Source organism: Calliopsis andreniformis, chromosome 9 (genome assembly GCF_051401765.1).
Source record: "Calliopsis andreniformis isolate RMS-2024a chromosome 9, iyCalAndr_principal, whole genome shotgun sequence".
Lineage (NCBI taxonomy): Eukaryota > Metazoa > Arthropoda > Insecta > Hymenoptera > Andrenidae > Calliopsis > Calliopsis andreniformis.
This window is the reverse complement of record NC_135070.1, coordinates 21586716-21613097: the sequence shown is the minus strand read 5'-3', so window position 1 is coordinate 21613097 and position 26382 is coordinate 21586716. Positions and strand designations below refer to the sequence as shown.

General features: G+C 42.2%; 1 protein-coding gene across 4 annotated transcripts in view; it reads right to left on the bottom strand.

The window, feature by feature from the left end:
• Nucleotides 1-26382, bottom strand: part of LOC143183674 (lachesin) — a 93474-nt gene that overhangs the window by 39876 nt on the left and 27216 nt on the right. For all 4 annotated transcript variants that reach the window (XR_013002637.1, XR_013002638.1, XM_076385337.1 and 1 more), the window contains exon 3: nucleotides 17845-17996. Coding sequence is in view for 2 of the 4 variants with exons in the window: in XM_076385337.1 (XP_076241452.1) it covers nucleotides 17845-17996 (152 nt within the window). In the remaining 2 variants the exon portion in view is untranslated. The remainder of the gene's footprint in view (nucleotides 1-17844; nucleotides 17997-26382) is intronic.

Here is a 26382-nt window from a genome sequence, read left to right as displayed (position 1 = left end):
AAAGGATCGGAAACAATTGGTGTGAAATTGTCGCGCGAAGGCTTCGCGCGAAGCCTTCCCGCGAATGAAAGGACTTGAAGAAAATCTGTGGAAAAATCCAGCGGACGTGGCTAAGGCGTTACTCGAACGTTCGAGCTGTACGGGTTGGTGCAACAATGCACGACTCGTTATCGGAATACTGGGTATTCTTCTTACTAAAGAAAGGGTATTACGCAGCAGCACATGTGGTGCTGGAATTTCCGTGCTACGGTAAATGGGTATGAGTCTGAGCACGATCTATGTCGATGCTTCTTAAGCTTCCTGCGAAATATAGGGTGCACGGAACGTTTCTACGTTACTTTTAAATTTCCACGATCTGCGAAACGGTCTCTTCGCTAGCCACCAAGCGAAAACAATTAAGAAAGAATATAAGGCAGCTTGTTTCTCTCCAGCCGCTACTGCCAGGATTATTAGAATTTTATTTATGAGACTTTATATGACGTTGCTGAGACTTTGGACAGTAATGGCGTTTATTGTCTTACGGTCTGAGCTATATCGCAAAACCGCTCCTTCCTGCCTCGTTTACACCCTCCTTCTTGCACGAAGAACGCGTTAAGGGAATTCCTAACAGCACGATTTCACGGCCACCCTGCTCGCTGAACCGAAAGGCACACATAACTTGCAGAATATTTCGCGATCTCGGGGATGCTTTGGAAATGGTGTGGACGCGGAAAAATGTCCTGGGATGGAGAAGACACCTACACTAGAAGCATCGACAAGGCAATTAATCAAATATGTTGCTCGCGCAAATCATTTTGCAATAAATTCAATCACGAGTATAGGTTATAGAAATGAAAAGGCAAGCTCTCTTTTTAACGATTCAGGTGAATAACACATTTCCATCTACTCCGTTGTCCATAATGAAGACAACAAAATGAAGGAAAAAATGAAGAAACAATACTCACGGCAAAAGTGAACAGCATAAAATATCGAATAAAGGTTTCTACAGGAAAGCGCCTTTTATATTAAATAAGTAATAAATTCTGGTACTAGAAATGTGATTCATAAGGCAATTAATATAGATGAGAAGAATTTAAATTGTGGTAATACAGTGAAAGTTTGATATGTATTCGGTAAAAACAGATCGTAACGAATGAAAGTTAATCTGGTGTAATTTAATTAACTCCAATCAGTTGGATCGCGAAACTCTTATTCAATTAAAGATCGAAATAAAGGAGCAAAAATGTGGGGACATTGGTACTTGACAGGGCGTAAAAGGTTTCGGAAAGGAAGAAAAAGGAGAGAAATAGGATGAAGAGACCGAACGAGTAGAAAGCGTTGCAAAGTCGATTGTTAATTAAGCGACACGATTCTGTTGCAGAAAATGAATCCTGACTGAATCACTCTATTCTCCTTTCGCTATGTCCTCTTTCAATTGAAAGAACCATTCTTGCAGCAGCGATGGCTGTACTAAGTAAAATAGGAAATCTAAGATCCTTACAACTTATTTCAACCAGTGAAGATACTAATTTTAGTTTTCTTTTCTTTTCTCTCCTCTTCTCTTTTTTTTTCTTTTTTTTAAGAGGAAGGTGAGATAAATTTTGGTAACGAGCTTTTCCAACGACCATGACTGTACACGTAGCATAAAAGAAAGAGAAACAAAACTCGAAACGATCCATTACTATTTCCGAGTGTAATTGTATGCGTTTAATTCATTCCGTTCCCAATTGCATGGAACGAGCAGAGTTTCTGCTCGTTCCTGGCAAACTGGATGACGGCCGATCGTACAGTTCGTCGCCAGAAAATAGTCGAAACAGTTTCGAGGGGTGTGGACAAGGACGACCCATGGAAACGCGAATTTTACTTTTAGAAGCTTAATCGCTGTTACAAAATTATACATACTCGGTGTTCGAAATTGCGAGACTGTTGCTGAATCAACGTTATTAACTGCGAACTGACAACGTGTTTAATATTTTCAACTTATTGAGCAGATTATATTCCCAAGGATTATTATAATTCATTATTGGCGTGTATGTAGCGTTAGATGTTAAATCGTGGAAGCTCTCCTTATTCGCAATTCCGCGAGGAAAATTTTTGTAACTATATATATTGAATCGGTAGGTAAATTAGGTGACTGCAAACAGCGAAACGAAGATCATTCCAACGTGAAGCGATGAAGTTTCGTGCGCAGTGTATAATTGTCACCGTGCTCTGAAACGCAGGCAGCTGCATTATTGATTCGGATTTAAATCTGCTTCGAATTTCGGGGCTTGAAACCCGAGAGGATTGCGTCGTCGCGTCGAAAGGGAGTGGCGAGTTAGTCCTCTCGTGGAATTTAATCGGTGCCTCGAATTGCCCGATCGCCCACTGACCACGATTTTCCTCGTCTTTTTTTAATGTCGCCCTCTAAATTCGTTGCGCGGTTCACCGTGCACTGGAGTGACGCGAGAACGAAACAGGATCGTGGTATGACAGAGAAGGGATTTCGATGCAAGAGAAAAGAGGCACGAAGGATTCGACGATGAAGTACGCAGATTTCCATTGCAGCAACAGCTACCCGCTAGCGAGCAGGAAATCACGGAAGGAGAAAGAGGGGGGCAGCGAAACTGGTGAGAAAAGCGAAGAAGAAGCGGAGGATTGGTGAGAAAGTGGCGTGGATTTCCAGGTTTCGGCATTAGCATACGTAATATCGGCAGACAGTGGCTCGAGGGGGCACCGGCGTGAAACTTGGAATTCCCATTGGTAATAAAGAGTTATCCGTTACACAGGAATACTCTGGTGTCGGAGGAAGAGGAGAATACGGATGGAGCTTGGACGAAGCGCAGACGAACGACGTAGAATTTGGCGGAGAAAGGGTGAGGGAAGGGTTGAGAAACGAGGGTGTGAGATACGGCAGTGTAAAGTTCAGCGCCCATTATTACGTTCCGCTGACGGTACGTAGTCATTCCGCGCCAGGGGAGGAATGAGAGAGGATGAGAAAAAATGGAACGTCGTTCGTGAGGCACGTCGACCGGCTAGATCCGTTATTATTTATTGCCTGCACGAATCGCTGTTCGTCTCTCGACGTCATGCCGTGAATGAACAGCCCCTTTCGAATCATCCCACGATCGAACTCGAAATTATTTTCATCGAGAAAATGATTACAAGTAGGGGAGAATCGGAAGCGATATAGTCGTAATTTCCAAATGAGAACCAGTAGAATTATAATTGTAAGCAATCGAAAAGAGCAATTATATAAACGAATAATCTAACCGTAATCAACTTTATTACGAGGAGTTTTCTCAGCTATAGGATTTTCAACCTATTTTTTCGAGTGACAAGTGATCATTTTGCGGCAGAGAAGGTGCTGGATGAATAGCGATGCAGAAACGAAAGAGAAAAGATCAGGCAGAAAGAGAAAAAATGCGGGGAGTCGTATCGTTCGCGAGGCATATCGACCGGGTGGATCTCGTTATTATTTATTGCCAGCACGAAGCACTTTTCCTCTTTCATCGTTGCAGCGTGAATAAGCCGGCGATTCGGTGCCGACGGATGCGGCGAATTCGTCCGTGACGTTTCGCGCCGCTGAAACGGTCGGGTGAAATGCAGACGAAAAAAAAAAAAAAGAACGATCGCTGACGATACCTCTGAAAAATCGCTGCTGTTCAGAAAGATTCATACGCCGTGGTGCATCGTTTCTGTTCTTCTTTGTTCCACCCTTGACGATGAGTTTCGGATCAAAAACGTTTCAAACGAATCGTTTCGCGCTCCAATGAACACTTTTCATCATTAGCCCGATTAGTTCTCCTCTCGTTTCATTATGTTAATTATGAACGTTTGAAATGTTCAATTATAATTGTATAATGTTCTCCCCCGTGGCACGGTGAGAGTAACATCCATTTTTAGCCGAATCCGTTTTCCGTTTCATTAAGGACGACAAGTGTAATTAAAAGAGCGTAGGGAATAATTAGCGAGGTCAGAGGTACCATATGTTCGATAAAATGAAATTTTGCCTTTGTCCATATCCAAAGTTAACAAATTCTACTTACCGGCATTCGAAGCAATCAAAAGGTTTTAATGGACGAAGGTTGAGACGAGCGTGGTTATCGAGGCAGAACGAAATCCTTCGGGTTAGCCCGCAGCGAAACAACTTGCTATTTTGTTCGACTCATCGTGCGCAAAAAGCGCAGGGCCCCAGAGTGTGTTTAGCAAAATACTGGATCGCTGTTAAGATAACGGGCCACTTAAAGCGGAACAGAGAATCAGAATTTGCGTGAAACGGGATGCTGAAAGACTCCCTGGAGCATCGCGTAAATTACAGGGAATATTTACGTTATCTACTCGCAGCACAACTGCGTAATGGACATAATGAAATTTCGATTCGCAGAAAAACCGATCTAAAATATTCACCCGCGGAAATATTGCGAGGGCATCTCTCCGGGTCCAGCCGCGCTATAATTCACGCACTCATTATTACTCGTTTTGGCGGGTCGGTTTCTCATTAATTTCTCTTTAATCCAGCCGTCCTCCCAAACGCGAAACCCACATTGTTCGTATAATCTACCGACGCGAGATATTACGTCAGGGCTGGGCTGTGCTCTCTGTGAAATCTCCATTCCCTCCCGCGAATTATGACATAATCCACGGCAGGTAGGTACTACACGCATCGCGGACGGCAGCAAACTACTTTGGGTTATAATGCGTAAAACCATGGTGTTTGCAGAATTGTCAAATAGAATATCATTCTAAACGTGGCCACCTCGAGGTGCTAATAGAGAACAGAAGAGCGAAAAGGCGGTGATGGGATTTGACAAATATTGCAGCAACATAGAATGATCGATGTCGATAACGAGACGGGTTCCAGAGCTGCTTCTCCGTATCGGATCTCTACGATAATCTCAGCTACTCCATCTCTTTTCAAACGCATTGCTTCGATATTGCTCCTGAGAGATGAAGAAGGTTATTCGTAGGCGGAAACCGCATCTCCAGCACGAGATGCATATGCAGTTGTGGTAGATAGGGAACTAGTCGAATAAGAAGACAAAAAGCAAGGATGCTTGAGGGTACAGAGGCGAAGCATCGAGGAGTATAGTTGAGCGTGCATAATTCGCTGTGGAATCCGGCGCGGCGCGTTTAGCGCAGCTTTATTCACTCGCGCCGATTTCCGCTGGCGAGCGACGTACGAGTTTCGAAGGTCGAATCTAACGTACCACGGCGAGTTTGGATGAGCAATAAAAGTGCATTATTTCAATAACCGAACCGATTCTTCCGAGCCAGCAGCCTCCGACGACAGGAAACAACATCCCCTGGCATCCGGCCAAACGGTAAAGAAATGCCGAAATCCCGTCTTCCCAATAATCGGATGTGTTCCTGCAGTGTTTCTGGCACAATGCAGTTATCCACTTCAATGAATTTATCCTCCTTCGTCGACTTCTCTGCTCCTAACCTGTTTCACTCTCCTCCCCATTCTATTTTCACCGATGTCCTCTGATTCCGTATTCTTCTCGACCTGAACACTTTGGTTTACGTCTTTACACTCGCGACTCGTTTACGACTCGAAACTTCATTTTGATGCAGGCACTCGCGAAAATTAGTTCCGAACCTTCGCGCTCGTATTATAATAACTCCTGATGCCGTGCATGACCTCGTAAACGGACAGTTCGGTTCTTGAATTTGATAAAAGAGGATTAAACTAAATTTCACTCGACGGTGGAACTTTCATACGCATCGAATCCGGTTATCGAGAGTTCCCCACGTATCGTTGCATCCACCTACCTCGTCGCCTTCTCTCCCTCGAATAACTTTAACCTCTTTCGTGACCAGTGTCAAAGTGGTTTAGTATCGATCTCGTGGTTCGTGACTGGCCTACCAGGAGTTTTCAACCACGACCAGTTCCTCCCGCGCTATCGGATCTTTCCTTCTCGAAACAAAAGTGCCACGGTTCTTGAAAAATCTGATGAAAATTCTAACGACTTCGAACACCGGTGGCTCGACCGATGCCTCGACCGATGCCTCGACCGATGCCTCGAATTAAAAAACGAGTAAACCATGAAACGAAAATGCCAAGGATCCATCCGTGAACAGTTCTGGAGAATATTGAAAACGTTATTTCACGTTTTCTGCACGTTGGGATGGTTCCAACACCCTCCAAATGCCGTCACTATCCCACCTTGTTCACCAGCTTTTCGATCTCATTCTATCTACTCTCTCCGATAGATTTCTTTCTCCCTTCTCCTCATTCCCCTCGAAAACGGACATTTACGTGCAGCGACGAATTTGCGTTTATCTGATCGGTCGATAGATCGATGCGATCGGTAATCCCGACCCTTTCCACCTATCGTCCACCGTGCCCGTCACCGTTAATAATTGCATAAACAATCAACGCCGTTGAGCGCGATCGATTTGCCAATGAAAACTAGCGTGGCGTTCGTAAATGGATGCCGCAGCTGACACACTAACTCGAACGGATTATTTCTTCCGAGAGGTATAGCTAACAGTCCATATTATTTTTTCGTGCGTCCATCACTGAACAGCGATTCAATTTCTTCTATTATCTCCTGACGCTCTTCAGGAGAAGGGGAAGTTAAGTCTCTCGTAAATTGTTTTCACGTCGAGAAGAAAGAACGCCCAATATTCGGAAGTTTTCAAGTAACTGTATGTTTACCTCTGACATTCAATTGTCGGAAGTTCACGCCTTTTTAACCCTGACTTCACAGTGGCCTGGCACGCCACGTTTCAACAAGATCGTTATCCTGGGAATATCGAAAGTTTCGGTAGCCGGAGTTGCTCCTGTCGACTAAACTTTCAAATTACTTCCTTCTTTATTAAAATCATGTAGACGCAAATGAAGCCGTCGAGAGGCTAGCCTAATCTACTGCAACTGGTGCGCGTAAACGTGAACCGTCTTTTGGTTCAACATTCGCAACAAACTGCTACTTTACTTTCACGTGGAAATGAATTCGTGTAATATCGACGGAAGGTTAGCTTTGTCTTTAACCCGTAAACTGAAGGGGGAGTCAGTTCGAGATTTTTAATACGACAAAAGTGTATTGTAAATGCTTTCAGCAGAGATTCACAGGGACCGCGCAATACTTCGTTCTACTGCTAGTATTAATTGTTTTACTCTACTTTTCAATTCCTTGGCAGACATGTACAGAATATCGTGGACAACGATTGCGACTTAATCAACTTTGATAATCGATCGATATCATATCCGAATGCGCGTCGTTCAGCCGCGAATCGAATTCCATCAGCACTTGTAACAAATGTACGCGCGGGTCAATAATGCGTCCCGAAATGCGGCCAAGCAAAAATGCCAGGAAGATCGAGTACAATGTCCACATTCCATTTTCAGAGATACTGATCGAGCGAATCGCGCCTCTGTTGGTAGAGAATCGGCAGCTGATCGGATCCGGACAGTCCGGTCGAAAGATCGATGAAACAGTTGCCGAGCATCGGAGCCGTCGCGCGACTGAAATATCCGAAATATCTTTTTCTCCGTTCCCGCTGTTCACGCATATCCACACATGCACGGACGACTGGTCGCTCAGCGAGATTCTCGGTTTTCTCGGGATCTCGGGATCTCGGGATCTGGGGAAGAGATCTCGGAGCGCAGGTGTCCCGCGGCGAAGATTCCCGAAGGAGATTTCCACGAGTCTAACGTTGGTATCGCTTCTACAGTGTGCGAGATTGCGTCGCTCAGGGATTCCTTTTTTCTCCCTTCCCCGCCCTATTTTCGATTTCACCCCATCCGTAGAGTCTTATCTCTTCTTGCTGCCGTCCCGGTCGTCAAGGCAATGTCGTTCCAGTGCAGACAAGAGATAGGAAAAGACAACCGGAGAGTCTTGGGACCAATGGCGAAACAACCGGCCCGGGAACCGGCAAGTTTATAATCGAAGAGAAGGCTAGCTGAAACGGACTTGACAGCACCTGAAACACTGCCTTGCGACTGGAACATTGGAAACCGTACGGAGAAATTCCAGAAATGAGTTGAACACGAAACGAGAGGAATTGGGGGAAGACCAGTGGGGAAGAAATGAGAGAAACTCGTTGGCGTTTCTACTCCGAATCCTACCGGCAAGTTAAGAGATACCAGCTCCTGTTTCTTCCGAGGATTTTTAGATTAGGGGTTCAAAGTTTCCTTCTTCCTAACTTTGTCCTTTCCTCTGCTTCTAGCTTCTCCACATTTTTTAAACTCTCCCCTTTGTTCCCCCTGTTCATTCAGTGAAAACGTTAGCAATCAAGTATGCTGAAAGCAATGAGCCAGAAGTATTAATATTGTTCTATACCTTCTGCCTTTTCTGCTTTTAATCCCGCTTGCTATTTTTTTAGTCGAGTCGACTGGCCAATTAAGTAGAGTCAGCAGACGAGAACTTAAAATTCTTCGTCCCTCCTTCTTTTGCATTTCCCGCCGAGCCAGGGGAAGTTTTACAGATGAAGTAACAGAGAATTACCGGCTGGGTGGGAGAGTTTGTTCCAATAACAATTGGAAACCAGGTCAATGGATGCTTCAGTTTTTCCGTATCCTTCTTTCTATTTCCCTGCTTTTCGACGAATTTATTGCGTCTGCCCGACCAAACTATGTATTCGTCCCCATTTCCTTACTCTTTTCCGTGGTTTTTCTTCTTTTTTCAGCAAGACACACATTTAATTTGAAAGGAAAGGCTCTTTGGTTTGCTCACCACAGCGCATGAATATTCGATGCGGCATCGGTAGCCCCACTGAAAAACAATAACCACAACAATCCTATATTCCTCCGCCGCGCCGCGCTGCGCCGCGCTGCGCCGCGCCGCGCCGTCAGCCGTTTAATTTATTTCGTCTTTCTGCCAGCGAATCGCATCTCGTCGGTTGGCCAAGACGTCGTGCGCGATTCATAACCAGAAATTGATACTAAGTTAGGGATTCAACGACTAGAATACGGACGAAGGCTAAAAGTTAAAGAAACAGGGTGCACCGATAAATTTCGCTTACGTAACCTCCTGCTGTTGCCCACCACCGGCGAAACGAGCGAGCAAGCGAATCGCCCGAGGAGGAAAACTACTTCCGGGGAAATGGTATTAAGTGTTTCGCTGACCATAAATAACGCGCGTCGGAGTAATAAATGAACACTGGGTATTATATCGCTAAACCGGAAAAGATACAGCTGACATTAATCACGAATGAATCGGTCACGATTGAAAAACCACGTAGCAGGAAAGCACGGTCGTCGGTGAATAGAAGAAATCTCTACCTACTTAATGTCATCAATCAACCATAGAGAAGCAAGAGAGGATAATTCCTTTACACTACTGTCCACGAGCTTAAAGAAAGGTTCCTCCACAGTTCAGTTGTGTATTATTCTACCAGTTCATCGTGTCAGTGTTTTCCTCCTCTATTCTCCTATACTTATTAACGTACGTGCTTCTTCTCGAGTACCTGTGAAGGTGTAGTCCAACATTTATTTAACTTCAAACCATGCAGGCAATTTATCACTATCTTCGCACCTACACAATTCTACTCGAATCAGTTTCATTGTAATCGAACTTTTTGATTATTTTCTAGTTCCTTTTGCACGATACCTCTCTGCTGTATAGAGTAATGCTTCTGCTCTTGAGTCATTTATTATAAAAGTTATACGTTAAGGCAAACTTTTCGTTTGGCTCAATCAACGAATAGAACACGCTAACCCGTGACCTTTGGGCGTTAATTCGCTCTAAAAGTCTACGCTTATAAATTACTCGTTTCGTGTTTCTCTGCTTCGGGTCGTGAGTACGTATGGAAAACCGGTAGCATTGTATACACAATCCTTTTTACTGTGTTCTAACTTAAAGCAAACTGCTTCGAATACAGGAACTGCACGACACAGCGGAGAAAATTTGACACTTACTAATTTACAAGAAGCTAATGAATCACAGTATAACTCGCGACTTCGCAATGGACGGTCCCCGTGGATCCGATGTCGCTGACATTCGAATCGCATAGTCGGACGTATGATGCACATAGACATACATATGTGTCTATGTAGATATGAGTCGAGACAAAGCGTAAAAAAACAGTCGGAGAACGAAGGTCTGTAAAGTATGTACCTCTTTCCTCTGAAATGTGCAGCCAGTGCGTGTTCAGACTAAAATGTCTCGTCGGAAGCTTAAACTTTCTACTTATAGTTTCTGCAACTGATGATGTTTCTGTTGGAATGCACGATATTTTTCGATGGAAAGAAAACAATTCGTCAGATGCAATTAATCTCTAGGGGATAAAAGCATTGTAGCCTAGCAACTACTCGTAGAAATGATCACAATAGATACTTGCACAGATACTCGACACAGTCTCGCTGGGTAAAAAAAAGAAAAGAAACAGGCGAGCTTAAGGTTTTAATTTATAGCCAGAGAGACCCGCCTTTAATCTGGTAAATCTGTAGAGTGCCGTGTTGCCCGTAAATAACTTGGACGGAAAGTATTATTTCCTATGAAAAACAAACTGTAGACAAGAAATTAATACCAGGCTCTTTATTTCACGGAATAAACTGTATCAACTAATCCTGGTGGAACGGTGCATACACCTGCGAAAGAGCTACACCAGCTACGTAAAAATAATACTTTATTACGCCATCTTCTTCAAATGTTGCTTATTTTTCTGTTCGGAGCATATAAGCCAGGGACTATTCGGTAGAAAACTAAGCTTGGATGGAAGATATCGCAATCTAAATTCTTTTAAGATTCGTACGTACCTATAGTATCCATTCGTCTTAGCGATGCGTGATGTGTTGAAATCCAGTTACATATATTCATTTCTAAGAAAATTCTTTTGATCGTCAACTTCGCTTAAGAAGGATCTCTTTGCCGAAATCGCGTTCTATTAACTTGTAAAGGCGAATATTGTGATGGGCATAGCTTTGAATTTCTCGTTTCGTTCTGACATCGGGTTTCCATTAAGAAAAGATTTTCGTATCTTCGTGCAACGAACCGTGGTACAATGCCACGCCATTAGACTAGACACGCAACAAAAGGATACGGATAGCGTATACTATTAGTTCGGAGTGGCAGTAATACTGCCTTTTCTTACCTAGTCAGCCGATATCACGTAACATTTTACGCGAGCACGCTTGACAACAATGCCGAATATTCTTCGCTTTCAGTCGTTTAGCAGGCCAACGTTCCAAGTCCTTCCATGCCAAGGTGCATTAGGATTTGGATACGAGCGATAATGAGAAAACTCGCTCAGAGATCGGACGTAAATTTGATTTTTCTGCTCGATGCGCACTGTGTCTCCCTGGAAGCGAAGAACCACAAGGAAACGGCTTGGTTGTTTCGGCCGGAAATTGAATGTTCGTTTCGAAAGAATTTTCAACAGTCTACGGAAAAGTTTTGAAGCTGCGAAGCCAACGATACTGTTTTTCTTTACTACACACGTGTACATTGACGTAAGGTGGAGTGTGGTGCCTGTGAAGACTAACAAGTGTTTGGAACCAGCCACAGTGTATACATGCATACATACATATCTATATAGATTTACTTAAATGACTAAACTGCGGTATAACCTTTTACACGATTAATTAATGCAATAATGAATTATCTAGATGCGACTAAATGATCACCTACATTAATGCGGTTTCCGAAGGAAGTATTAACTGCTACACGATCATTTATCAAACTTTATTAATTCATTCATGCTCGATTGGAGAAGATTACGACTTCCTTATAGAAGTTGAAAACTCGGCAACAACCTACTTTCAAATTTTTCCTAATATTATAGCATCACGCCTCTGAAAATGTTTCATAGATTCTTCCTTTTACCCTTATCGAAGGTTCATTTTTAATAATATTCCCCTTAAATTACGCCTGTAGCTGCCTGATAAAAGCTAGAAGGCCTTTTTAGCATCGGCTGTCATCGATGTCTCGTATTCTCCGCTGTCTCCCATTTTCTCTGACCCGCTACGAACTTCCGCACCTTTTTTCGTTCTGGATATAGGAGCTTTCCTCCAATATCGACTAAAATGCACCTCATTTCACTTCGTTTAATAGATTACACTTTGACAGATTGAGGTCTTTCAAGTAACATAACCGCAACATTCGATGGAATAATTAATAAAATCTCTGCAGATTGTTATATCGCACCTTATTATACTTTTCAATTAATAATATTCGTCAAATTTTATAGACGTATCTTTAAAATAAAACTCTAAATTGGAGAAATTTAGAAATGTTTCTAGACACGTAGACAATAAAAAAGCAACAAAAAATAATTTCATTGCGACCATCCTTGTGAGTGAAAATAACTTCTTTCGCTTTAACGATCACTTCTTAAACAGGCTTAATAACTTTAAGAGTCTCGGTTCAAGATTACTTCAGTTAACGAACCGCATTGTCGTTCGCTAAGTGTTCAAAGAAGTTTCGCTTTTAAAGTCAATTTACTAGCTATGTGTTACAACAGTGAAAATACTCTTGTTACCAGACTCTTTTTCCTGCATTTTAATGAACTGTCTGCAAATAACTAGCTTTTTTGATCATCAGCGAAAGAAAAACATTTGAACAACATTACACATTTCCTAAGTTCTCAACCTAAAGCATCTGGAGGTTGGCGATAATGTAGCGATTAAGCAGTGAATACAGTTTTGTAAAAATGATAAATGATGGAAGCATGAAGTTGGGTTTGCACCAGCGAACAATTCGCGAATATGGTTGGCAAATTTTTTATCACCTGTACGCGATCTTTCCGTGAACACCAATATGGAACGGAAGTTACATTTCGAACGGTTGTTACATTAGCACGGTTGTAGGCATATCTACATACTGGTATTGCAATTTGTTATGTTAGATTTGAATGAAGTAAGAGGCTTTCTTATCAACCTGACCCAATCTTGGACCGCGGACTAACTCCGTGCAGCCCTCCGAGTTCTATTGGTTGGCTTGTTCGTCTGCTGCTCCTCTGGCTCGTAACCACAGTAGCCACGTCAAATTCAGACGGTTCATGGAGCGAGTACAAACGGCAATAAAGCCAATTCGGTCGGCAGCGGGCCCGGAATTTACCTGATCGCACCATCCGTATGTCACCCTGACAACTTCTGTTGTGAAGTAGCGCTCTAAAAAAAATACTCTTGCAGACTGACGAGGATTATTTGTCGTCTCTTTGATCCGGAAATCTGTTTCTCTGTAACCGTAAACGAGACTAATTGAAGAAAACGAATTGCTGTTGACGTTCCATAGTGAAATTGACTAGTGAAAACTCCGCAGTATTCTGATTACTACTTCTTGTAAGCAGAGACATTGCTCGTTTGATGAATAGCTTTGTGCCATATGCCTAGTTTTGCTCTAATTAAAAGAAACTCGGTCAGACACTGGTAACGGGCAAAAATGATTCTACTACCTTTGTCCCGTTCGTAAAGAATCAAACGGCTATCCGGCCTCGTGTCCGTTTCACATTCCCCCTGTGCGGTAAATACAGATAAAGCTAATTGAGAGCAATCGTTCCCTGGACAGTCTGGACCGACGGTGCTTCTTTAATCCCCCGGATAGAGGATAAAAGCTTCTTCTCGATTGCGCCTCGTCATCCCCTGTCGTTCCACTGTTATTGTTTGCTTCACTCGTTCTTTGTCTACGTATTAAACGCACGGAGAAGCAGAGAACGATAGCCAGAGGCGGTGAGCACCGAGCATCCTGGGCAGATGCGTCTGTCCGCGAATCCGCAAATATAAGGTATTGGAAATCAACGGGGTGCAAGCGGGTGTGGCTCTTCTCGGTAATGGACAGAACCCTTCGGACGCTGTGCAAACTCCAGGACAGAGGTTCGTAATCGAAAGACGGCTCGGTCTCGGCCAGAAATCCTCGAGAATGCTCTCGTTCACAAACACTCGTCCTGGCCGAGGATTAGGACGGAAGCATCCCGTGTCTCCGACGGCTCGCTGACGATTGCACTTCTCCGTTTTTCCTCCAGAAATTGTTTCAATTCGACTTCTCTGGCCGCCGCGCCGCGTCGCGGCGATTACGAGATTAAATCGGATTCAGACTCCGTATTCCCTTCCTATTCTTCGTGCAGCTTATTTCCAGCGTGGAAAACAATTTTCGAAATGCCTAGCGTTTAAGAGTTCGTTCGGAAACTTTTCGAAGGAAAACCAGCCCCGTGAGGATAGGGATTGAAGTACGTCTACGGCAATTTATCGTCCTCGATTATTCATTTCTGATTAATGATGTTTCAGCGGTGACACCGCCTTCGATAATTAAGAAAGCGGAACGACACGCAGTACTTTTTATCATGGTTCATGAGATTCCTACAAAGTAGGTTGCCTAAAGATAACATCTGTTCGGTTGAAAGCTGTGAACCCTAGCTTCTTTGCTCAACCGTTTTCTACCCTCTGTCGAGCTGACTTGCATTTTCTTTGTTCGTTAGCGGGTGCTTTCAGCAAACAGGTTGTAGCTGATTCGCGGAAACTAAAAAACGTTTCTTGTATTCTTTCTTAACTAATTCTTATAAATATAGGCACGGGTACGACGAAAAATTGTTTAAATGACTCGTGATGAAGAAGTAGCTTTTGTGCGATTTCGATCGAAGAGATCAATATATAATATGCATATAATTGTTCGTCAAACTTGAATAAACGCAAATATTATACTATACATACAGTAAAACATCTGCTACGAAAGTTTCGTCTTTTGAACACAGAATATCTCGTACTCTCCCAAAGTAAATTGGAATTTTTGTAGTTGACCTCAGCTAGATCTGTTGCTTCGTATAACTTGCTGTCAGTAATTGGATATGTCTCACCGAAATTTTGCTCAGTTAAACAAATACGTTGCAACTTTAAATTTAACATTCGATTTGGCACCTTTTACCGATACTGCATCGTTCGGAGAATTGAGGGACACGTACGTTTTATGCGAAATGGAGGAGAATATATTTGTACGTTAATTTCGTTAAAATGTATTCGCGTAGCGTTGAACGATCGAAGATAACGGAGAAGAAGCAGTAGAGTACTCGAGGTGAACAGCTGACACAAAACAACTGGTCGTTGCGCTTCAACCCAATTCCCCGGCAACTCCTTCATCTCAATTAACTACGCCCTCGTCTACGCCAATTTACCATTTCCAGCAAACTAGCAAGACCTGTCTGTCCTTCATTAAACTACGATTCACCTGACTGAATATGCATCCCGACTAATTCCTCGACATTTTCCCCTGTCTGTTCGTTTCACCCTTATTATCCGGCCGGCTCGGCTCACGAGAGACGTCGTCTGGATTCTTCGTGGACCTTCGCTTCTTAGATCACCGCCGCCATTATCCCAATTGATGCTCAACAATATCTCTCCCGGGGCCATTTCGAAGACTCTGCCTCCTTTGGACCGAGTATACACTCACACACCGCTCCATACCTGTATCACACACGGCTCTGGCTACGTGTAACGTTCTGTTCAATGCCGTAACTACCCATTCTAGCCCTCACCATGGAGCAAGTGCACCGACGCAGCCTCTTGTCGCGAGATGGTGTGCAATTCCTGTGTCTTCGTGTGTACGTATCATGCGGCGCTCAATAAATCCACGGTTTAATTAAACTAAGTTTAAACGGACCCTTCCCCGTACAAAGCAGTTATATATGTATATTACGCTCCTGATCCGCTGCTAAATCAATTATTGGAGCCTAAGAGAGGTGGCCGCGAAAGAGCGTACTCTTATGCCGCATAACTCAACTTCCTCTTGAATGCTGCTCTCACAAGTTTATTCGCTATTTATGTAGATAACAATAAAACTACTTGAATAATAAAGAGAAGTTGCCAGACAAGAAATTCATATCGCTGTTGAAATAGAATGAAGTCTCGAAGCATTTCTCGGAAAAGTGTGAGCGAAGGCTGACTACTCGCGTTTTTGCTGGCAAAAAAAGAAAACGTGGAAATCTGCACAAAACGATTCGTCTATCTCTGTCTTCGGTTTTTCTTTCATGTTCACAGTTTTTTCTATGTAGCCGTGTTATAGAGACAGACAGAGGACAGGTACGTAGAATAAAACAGAATACAGTAGATATTATGTATCTCCTCAGCCTGTCGCAGCTACTATGGCGAAGGAGAAAAGCGGGCCAAGTAGTGTCCAGCTCGTGATACAATTGTCTGATATCGTGATTCTCAGTCCTCCAAGCTGTGGACTTGAATCGAGGTGATACTGTAAGATGCACAAGTATCTATTTTTCTTTGAGGAAACGGTGATCTAAAGCAGCGCAACAGTTACTAGCGGAATTTTAAGAAGGCCATACATCACCATATCAAATCTCCTGCATTATTCAGGCTAATGCATTCTCGTAATAAGAGCATTACTACCGTTTCTCTGACGCAGGACGTTAATATGTATGAGAAAAAACGGAAAGCTTTATAGAAGAGGTATAGATATGTATGTTTGTAGAAACGATCCATATATCTACTTATACTATACCCATTAAAAATCAGAAGAGGTAGTAGACTGGAGTAGTGCACAAGTATTAAGCAATTCGTTCGATTCACTGTAGGTTAGAGAATGTTTGTCCTTTGATCTCTATCAGGTGCCTACACACGTCGATGATTTCGCATCCCCGTTAGCCTATTGCGTGCCTATACGGAAGAGAGTGTTGGTACGGAAGGGGTAATACCCTCTGTAACCACTCGATGGTATACGCTTGATTGGTTCATTTACCGACAGCAAGGGTGCACTCACCCTACTATCCCGTCTAACTTACACTTGCCTATCCCCCTACACAAGATTCTCTTATCTAGCAATTATTTAAACACTACCTTTCTTCTCCTCAGACTGTTAGATACTTCGTGATACGTTAAAGTGGACTTCAATTACACATGCGATGTTAACGAAATATCGTTTCGCCAATATATTACATATGTAGGTACCTGGTGAATGTTCTTAATACTCATTCATTTATCGCATAAAATGTATGTTAATACATTTTTAACGGTATATATTGAACGAAATGGGATTCCCAATGATATAATAGATGCTTGATTATAATTAGTTAGGTATAATTGAATCATTCACTGAACAATAAATGATGTACCTGGTCTCGGTACCTACTTCTTGCCATCTCTGCTAATTCATGTTCCATTAATATTTCAAGCATATCTACAGTTCAAAATCCATGAAGCGGATAGGTGTTGCATGGTATAACGTCCCGACAATATGCGGGTACGTGCAGCGATAAGTAAACATTACACGCTTACTGCACGCTCGAATTCGGCGAAAACTAACCATTATGCATATTGATAAGGTTTATACGCGGTATGCTAATGCCCAAGTGGACATAATTATGAGATTATTTCGTTGTTCGCGGCGCTTTTAACGCTTCAACGTTCGGTGAATGGTATTATATGAAGAAACATTTTATTTAAACTTATTAAAACGGTGAAATCTCAACGTAATACCTTTTATCGTGTAAAATCGTTTGTACTTGCGTTAATATCACCGTAAACACTTCTGATACCTTTCATAAAAAAAATTCAGGCAGAAACATAAGCGTAAAAGTGCTTCAAACGTTAATAACAAAACCGATACTGAAATTCTGGATATTCATGGGATAAAGTGTAATCTGTGCTCGTTAGAAGCACGAATCACTGCAAACGTGAAAGCTTATGCAGTTACTTTGGCGAGAAGAGGAGTGTTTCGTGTAATCAGCGGGTGAAAAGTTGACCTATAAGAGATTCTACTGAATAGGTGAGTTGAGAAAAGAGCACGGTACGGAGACCGACTTTACAACAGACGACAAAAAACGGCTCAAAGTCTCTAGCGCGATTAAATGTAAATCTTGAACGAGTTTGCTAACCCTAAGCTTGCAACCTAGTTGAAGCTTTCCTATTTGGTTAGTAATTCTACGGACATGTCCGTTACGAGATTAATTAATGATTTAAGACTCCTGTGCAAGATTAAGAAGCAAAAAAATATCACTCACCACTCTGTCGCCTGGATGCTTTACGAAGCAATTCAATTCCGCTGTTTGGCCAACAATGGCAGTGACATTCCGCGGAGCGATATCGTCAAAATCGGGTTTATTCAAGGGCTTTGTCGGCTTACTTCCAGCGACGCTTGCTAAACTAGATCCGCCTGAAACAAATAGAAAGAATGCCATTACAGGAATCGTCTCGTAAAACGATAAATAGGTACCTACTATTACAGCGTTTGCAAATCCTTTCGACCTCTTCAACGCAGATCCTATCCATAAAATCGGTCCGAAAATCTGTACGTATGTGCCGCTAGTGGTTTTTATGTTACAATAGAACAGAAAATTCTATTTCGTTCTTTACAAGAATGATTACCCAAATATGATTAAAAAATTTATAGAAAATAGAACGGTTTACGCAACGGTAAAATCTGACCTTTCATTAATGAGTCGTTACATCATCAGAGCGGTTAAAGTCACTGGGAGTCAAAGTACATAAGTTGGATGAATATGGAAGCTGTTGGAGCTCAAACAGGATTAGTCGCTGCGTTAGCTATGCAATATCAAAAATTTTACGTCGACGGAAGTAGGAGCTGCTATTGGCAACCACCATAGACGTAAATAATTCTGATTAAAGGAGAACTTTCGACAATAGTAATCAATATATGTATATATATGTATAAGTACATATAGGGTCGTCGTGCACAATCACGGCTAATGTTTGTGAAATACCATGTTTGCCGTGCTCTAGAACCACCACCTTCTTTGAACTACACTTAATGCAAATAGTTCGCAAACTAATAAGTTGGAGAATTCTAGGCTTCTCAATGTTATAGGGTTCACCGCTGTTTCCTCTTTTGTGCTGCTGACTCTCACTGTGAATGCATAAAGAAGGTCAATCTAGCTCATAATTCTAGCTACTGGTCATTTTTTCGAAACTCTGTTCTACACCACTGGAGATCGATACTCGAATACCTCTGCTCAGGTTTCGCTGTTTTGAGTAAATTACAGAAGGAATTCTGAGACGATTCGAGAACTTCGAATAATGCTAACAGTGACTACGATCTCCCTGGCCTAGAATCGATAACAAATTTATATGAATCATTCGAACCACCATTAACTAGGATTCCGGCTATCGTAGAGATGAGAGAGAATCACCATTAACATAATCCCGGTAGAGTGGGTGGAAATGGTGGGAAAATGGAAAAGCATTGAGGGTTGGTCGACGTAAACCCTTCAGAAGGGTGAGACAGAATAACGTTCGATAAAATTTCCCATTGTATGCTGAGGAAAATGGGATTTCGGCGAGGCAGAAATTGAAATTGTTACGAGATATACGTAAAATTGTAGAACTCGTTGGGTGATATCCAGACGATATAGATATGTGCTCCGAAGGAACGTATCAAAGGGATTGGCAGCCGATAACGAAGTGCCGACGAGTTCTCGTGAAATTAATTTGCTGTTCTGTAGCTGCAACTTTTCCACGTTTCTATTCGTGTGATTCAAACCGAACAATTTAATGGGATCGATTCGAGAAGCACGGAAATGAGAAACTCATGGGGCGACATGCATCATACAAAAACGTTAAACGCGAAATCGAGGAATGCGAAGAGGAGTTTCAGATTATAAAAATACATATGTATATACACTCAGATGCAATCCGTATGTAAGTTGAAACGAAAATTTGTCCGATTGCTGGTTTGAAGAACGACAAGTAGAATACGTAGATAGTAAGTTTGTTAAAACCTAGAAATATTCGATATGGCTTGAACCAATAAAGAAACGTTTTCCTCTGCTTAAGTGTCGTTTGACGGGGAACGGTTGTAAACACGATCGAACGAACACGCTTACAAAATGTCCCATTGTTACCCTCTTCTTGTTTCATGACGGAGTTTTCCAACCAGTTTCTGTAGTCTCTATTCGAAGCCGTAGTTGGCTCGAAACTACGACGTCGATTCTTTCGAAGTGGATCGTATCGTCGATTTCGGCATTGAATTCAGTTCGAGTACCGCCGAAGGGTCCGCTCCTTTCAACCGTTTCATTCCATGGCGTTCGACCGGCACGATTCACCACGGTGTACGCTGAACCTCAGCTATTTATGCGATTGCCAGCTCCGCCCCGACTTCCTTTTGCTCCTCACGTTCAATCTCAACATTTCCGTTTTGCAGTCATTGATGGCTTTTATACGCATTCACGGATTACTCCAATTAATTTTTTCTCATCGTCAAGTCTCTCCCGAAATTTCGATTTTCATTGATCATTTACGTTGATATCGATATAATTAAACGAGAAGCATGGAAATACGCAAAGCATTCGAGTAAAATGATTTGATTGACTTGCCGAATGAAATTTTGCCTGGATATTCGTTCGTTTCTGTGACACGCTGTCTGCTAATTAATTGTATTAAAATCAATAATTAAGCCAAATGGGATCGGAATAATGAAATATGAGCAGTGTTTTACTAATTCAAGGGTAAACCTGTCGTAGGGATACCAGTAGTGGAATTAGATTTCTCTTTTTCTGATCACATCGTTCGTTTCTATGGCAACAGGCAGTATCAAAAGAAAAAATTCACTTTGTCCTTCACGATGGGAAACTGGGAAAATTCTAATTATTCAATTAAAATATTCAACAGCACAGTGGGCGGACGTAGCGTCGCGCCCATCTAGATTCACTACCCCTATTTTCTATTATGTCAAATACAATTCGAATTAAATTCATTTGTTCCTACATGGTACATCGTTCGTGCGCCCCTTCTCTGTTTCAGTATACCTATAAAGGGTTTGTATTTTTCATAAAAAAGGAAAAGAAAAATATTTCTCTTAAAAGTAGTCTAATTTTTAGGCAACCATACTCGCTCACTAACAACGTCTTTTGTAATTGCTCAGAGAGTGCTCTATAACTCATGAATTTTAACCAGAAGTGTAGAGATTGCACAAGGGTAAGCACGATCGTATGCAAAGTTGTACCTACTTGTCGAGCGCAAGAGAGGGAAAATCGAGATAACGGGAAACCGACGTTACTTGTTATGATTCTAAGCCCTTATGTTTCCTACCATGCTGGAATATGGGCATATTCTATTAGTAGAATGGTTTACACGGTCGCCCAAACCCGTAAATAGAGTCAGTAAACAAATTTACACGGCAACACCACGGGGGATCAACGAGGCTAGCAACCATTTCATGCACCAATTTCATCAACTCGCTTGCTTAACGATGTATCGTTGAATAGGATGGCAGAAACTCGTTGATTTTTCGAGAAAAATGCTTGAGAGAGCAAAAATCTCATACAGAGCGAGGAGTCAGCGTTTTTAATCCTGTTTACGTGACCTTTAATCTTCTTGCGGTAACGCTTTAAAAAATTACCAGAAAAAGTTTTTCATTTACTAAGCGTTTATACAGAGTTGTTAAATTTCAAATCTAACACTCTTATCTACTTCATTGCAATTCATTTATGCAGCAAAATTATATCTTTTACAATGTAACTGGTAAAAGAGTCCGTTAAAAGGTACATTGTTTACAAGTAATAAATCAAGATTCAAAGAGATTTAGAAGACTAGAAAGTACATTAATCACGCTGATACTCTTTACTCCCATAAATTACTTAGTGTTCATTGCTCCCGAGCAAAATGCAATTATGTTCTAATTGTTAGCTAATGCTCATGTAATAACAGAAATGCGAAGTTATCTTAAAAACTCGGCAGAAAGCAATTGCATAGCTTGGATGACTTTTCTAATTTCTTGAATTCTTGTCGTTCATCTTCGTACGACTGAAAACTACGTGCATATACACATATTCATTGTATTGGCTACGATGCTCTATACACGATTAACCAGCACAGGTGATCGAAGGTGCTTATAAGAGTAAGCAAGTTTATAATAGAAGCACGTCGCTAATGCATAAGATATCCTTGCTAGAGATTAAACTTTTCCAAGGCCATTAGTGTGCATCGGGTGAATATCGTATCTCGGGCGAAGTCAGCGGTTAAATTTACGGACGTCCGAGTCTCGTGAGGATGTTCAAAACGTTGGTATAAGTACCTTCTCAAAAGGTCGAATGCAAGAATGTATACACGTGAATCGTGACAGGGGGCATAGGAGAAACGACTTCGCCAAGAACCTTGATCCAAAGAGGTAAGTACTTATTTTACTTTTTTGATCGTTCGCTATGAAATGGTGGATTTAATGCTACGCTTAAAATGCCAGGCATACACTACTGTTCTAATCTCATTCATTAATCTTTACTCCGAAGATCCTTATTTTCAATTATTTCTATAACGGATAACGGTAGATATTTCCCATGGATTTCAGTTTATCTACTGATATTTTCAGCAAACTGAAAGCAGGTCCAATTAAAATGCCAATCAAATATGAATTTATCTACGTAGAGAGATCCTCATGTATTCAAGTGCAATTCGCATTAATTCGAATGAATTATTAAATACGCCCATACTACTATTATTTGGCTCACTGCGGGTCGAATGAACGCGCATGAATATCCTACTCTGTAGAAGTGAACAAGTTGGTCACGCAAAATAAAGCTTATACAGTGATATACATAGATGCATGTATAACGAATTAACATTTACAAATGAAATGTAGAGATAGCCTGACAATGGAGGTTTTATCGAGTTCTCTCGAAACAATATCTACCCTCATCTTGGTCCCTATGATCGACGCATTAAATAGGCGGGTAATAAAAGTTCTTGGGGAAAGTAGACACTCGGGGGGACCATCGAAAATGAACTTCCAACGCAGCAGGGAACGCGGAGGTCAGTATATCCCGAGCCAAACTTACTTCCTCGGCATTCTTCTCGTACCCATCGGTTCCTTTTTTTCTGCTTCTTCTTCTTCTCTATCTTCTTCTCTATCTTCTTCTTCTTCTTCTTCTCCTTCTGCTTCTTCTGCTTCTTCTTCCGCTTTCCCCACACGACTTCTAACGGAGGAAGAGTTGCGCCAGGCGCGAAGCCCCGTTAAAGCCTTCGCTTTAAAGCTTCGCAACTTTGGCAGAAAGTTCTCGTTCGAACTATCGGGAAAACCTCGCCGCAATATAAGCTCGACCCTTCCGATATTATTATTGCCCTGGGCGAGCCTTGTACCATCGGCGTCCCCGTTTTTCTTTTTTTGCTTTTCTCGTTTTACTTTTCACTTATTTTCGACCCGCAGGACACGTATCGCCTACGGCTCCGAACACCCCAACATGAACAAAAGTCCACACAGTTCGTTCTACTTTGAAAATAAGTTCCGCCCCTGGGATGACTTCTGAATTAGTCGACAATTTCTGGTAATTTATTCTATGGCGCGTGACGGAAGACTGATGGCTAATCTTATGCCTCTTCATGCCGGAGCTTTTGTTTTACGGTGTGGTAGCATAACGTTCCATTCTGTCTTTAAGATGTTCAGTTTGAAATGTTCATATTTGTAATGAAATGCCTATAGCATAGAACGTTCAAGATCAGTAGATATAGATATAGCAAATGCAGCAAGTCAATATTCAATTTGAAAAAGCTGTCCGATTAAAAAGTCTTGTTTCGAGTGGCCTGAAATGCGAGGGAGCAAGCGCATATCGCTGAAAATGAACGTATCCTCTTGGGCATCGTATGCTATATGCTGGCCCACGTGTATGCATCCGGTTCCACGTAATAGCCTAAAGGTACATAGGACGCGAGCAGTTGCAGAAATAGAAGAACAAATAGCAGGAGACACGTAAACGATACACATTACGTTTGTACGTGACTGAGCTACGCTACGTAGAAAATATCGCAGGCAGAGACACTTATGGGATCGTCGGGTAGCACATATCACCTGTCACGCGAATTGGTTCAAGTACGGGAAATCATTTATTCTTATTTCTTACTCGCTACATCTTATTTTTATAGAACAGATTTTTCTTGAAATATGTAGAAATCTTGTCCCAAGCGCTTCGGGATCTGCAAGTCTATTTTCAATTCATGATATTGGGAAGAATACCTACTGATTGGCCCGCTTTATGAGGATGAACATATTTTCAATAATCTATTTTTCTTCTGTATCTTATCAATTGTAAAGGTATGAATAAATAGTTTTGGATTCAGCATATCGAAGTATTTTCTCTGCCCTTATTCACGTCTTATTCGTGTCTCTACGTATACAGTAATACTTTATTTACTCATTTGATTGTTTTCCATTTCCAGAAATACGCATTAAATCGATTGGTTTCGTTATCCAAGAAGATATCGTATATCATATTGACGAAGCAGCAACTTGAACATGATATAGATGTTCTAATCGATTCGAAGAGTCTTTTATTCCCTAAGGACAGGTCTTTTAACAGCGGTGAAAGATTTTCCTAACAATGCGAATCGTGCGTGCCTAGCCTACGATAGTCGAGGACCGTTTGAGCTCGGTCTTTCTGATTCGAAACTCGTTCCAAATGCTCATACTTTGTACCTCCGGGATCTGAAGCGAGGATTCGTGATTCGTAGGAATGCCGGGCCAACCAAGGCTATCGTCCTGAAGGTATCCTCGGCTCGAGATGTTTAATGCAAACTCATCGATTCTCCAAACCCTCGGACATTTTTCTCCCTCGTGGGAGCCTCTCTAAGGGGCTCCCGCGAAAGATTGCGGCGAAGATTCTATGAGTGATGGTGGCTCATAAAGTCGAATGTGTGCTGCGGTCTACCCTCCACGCTCCAGCCATCCTCCTTTGCCTTCTAAAACCACCCCTTGACCTGAGTCGAGCGACCCCGGCCATTTCTTGCGGCGAATCCTCGGTGATACATCGACCGTAGAACGACACTCGCGATTCTTGATTAGCCGCATAATTTTTTCCTATCCTTGGCATAATATCACCGCTTCTTCGCGGAGGGTACTTCGTTTAGAATGAGAAATGCGTCTTTGACCATGTTCGCCAAACGATGCCGCGGAAATGAGCTGCTCCCTTCCTCCTATTTTTGAGCCTCGTTTACCTCGCGAAACGAGAATTCATTTCCTATATGTTGCCGTTTACCGTCAAAACTTCATATTATATTCGGATAAGACGCCACCGTCGAACGATTCCTTTCTTCGTGAATACCATCTAAATCATATAGTAATGTATGATAATACATTCATCGTTTCTCATTTTTGACATATTCTTTTTGGATCAAGACCTTTTTTGTTCGATGCCGAAATTTATCGACTCTTAGCTTGGATATCCGTACTCTACGATCGTAGCTTCTTCGTTCAATCTCGAGGAACGAAGAAATCGCTCTGACAAGCGTCTATTCGTAGAAAAGATACGACGGCAGAGACTTTACGGCTTGACCTCTTCTCCTGGCACGCGTGTACGCCAAGCATTTGACCAATAACGAAATGTAACCGTGATCCGGCGTGGCCAAGTGCATGCATCGTTTTGCCGGAGTAATCTCGAAGATCGCCGGGGAAAATATTTACAAGGAATATCACAGGATATTTTCTTTATCGACGATCGAACACATAAACTCTGTCCTTCGTGGCGTAGCGTGGCGTGGCGTGGCGCGGCGCGGCGATGTGCGCGCGTGATCGAAATATATCGCTTCGGTCACCCTCTAACTCAACGCTGAAACCGAAATACAATTCGGCTGCGTTTACCGTGCAGCATCCAAAGTGGATATTCGTCTTCGTGCTACGAAACGAAAATCGATGGTGAAGATTCCTGTCGTAAACGAAAAGTTTTCACGCGGTTGCCAGCGCGACAAGAGCAATAGACCACGATAAAACGCGCCAACTTCGGAGACACGATTCGTGAACAACTAAGGTTCTAAGGAGGACAGGCAAAAAGACTGTTCGAAATTCTTCGCGTATCGTTTTGTATATTTCATGCGTTTCCTTCTGTTTCCCTTTTTCTTCTTCTACTTTTTTTTTCTTTTTCACTCTTTGGCAACATTCGCGCGTTCTTCAGATGGTCTCTCTTACAGAAGGCATAATTTATAGATACCAGTTTTTCACTTATAAATCTCAATTGGATACGCTGTCAAGGGAATTGCGAGTACCTACTTACTGCTAGTGGTAGTTATTGTAAAGAGCTAGTTGAATAGATCAGCTTGAAACGAGGAAATATGCCGATTTTTCTGAATAACTAAGACCAGACTCTGTACAGGGTCTTGCCAAATGTTTAAATCAGTCCGACGCGACGGTTCTCTGAAAATCAATATGGAAGGTTTTTACCAGGAGGAGCAAAACTGTGGAACAGTTAAAGCATAGCTGAAGAGCGCGTGCCAAGGAAGGCAGCAGACCATGAAGAAACCCCCTAAGTTTGACCATTTTTGTGGAAGCATGGCCCAGAACGCGTTTATTCGCCTCTTCTCTTTTCCTTTCATTCTACAACAATAGTAGATTTCCCTTTCTGCAATAAGCTTTAACAAACGTTCTTGATAAGTTAGAGAGCACTACGTACCTACTCTTCCTGATGAAGGTATATTGCGACTTGTATTTGGAGACTCGAGGAGCCGGTTACCGAGCAATTTTCCGTCCTTGGAAAATCTCATCGACAAAATCAGCGGAGGTGGTGGAAGAAAACGCGCGAAACTCGGTCTTGGGCGTTTCAGGGAAA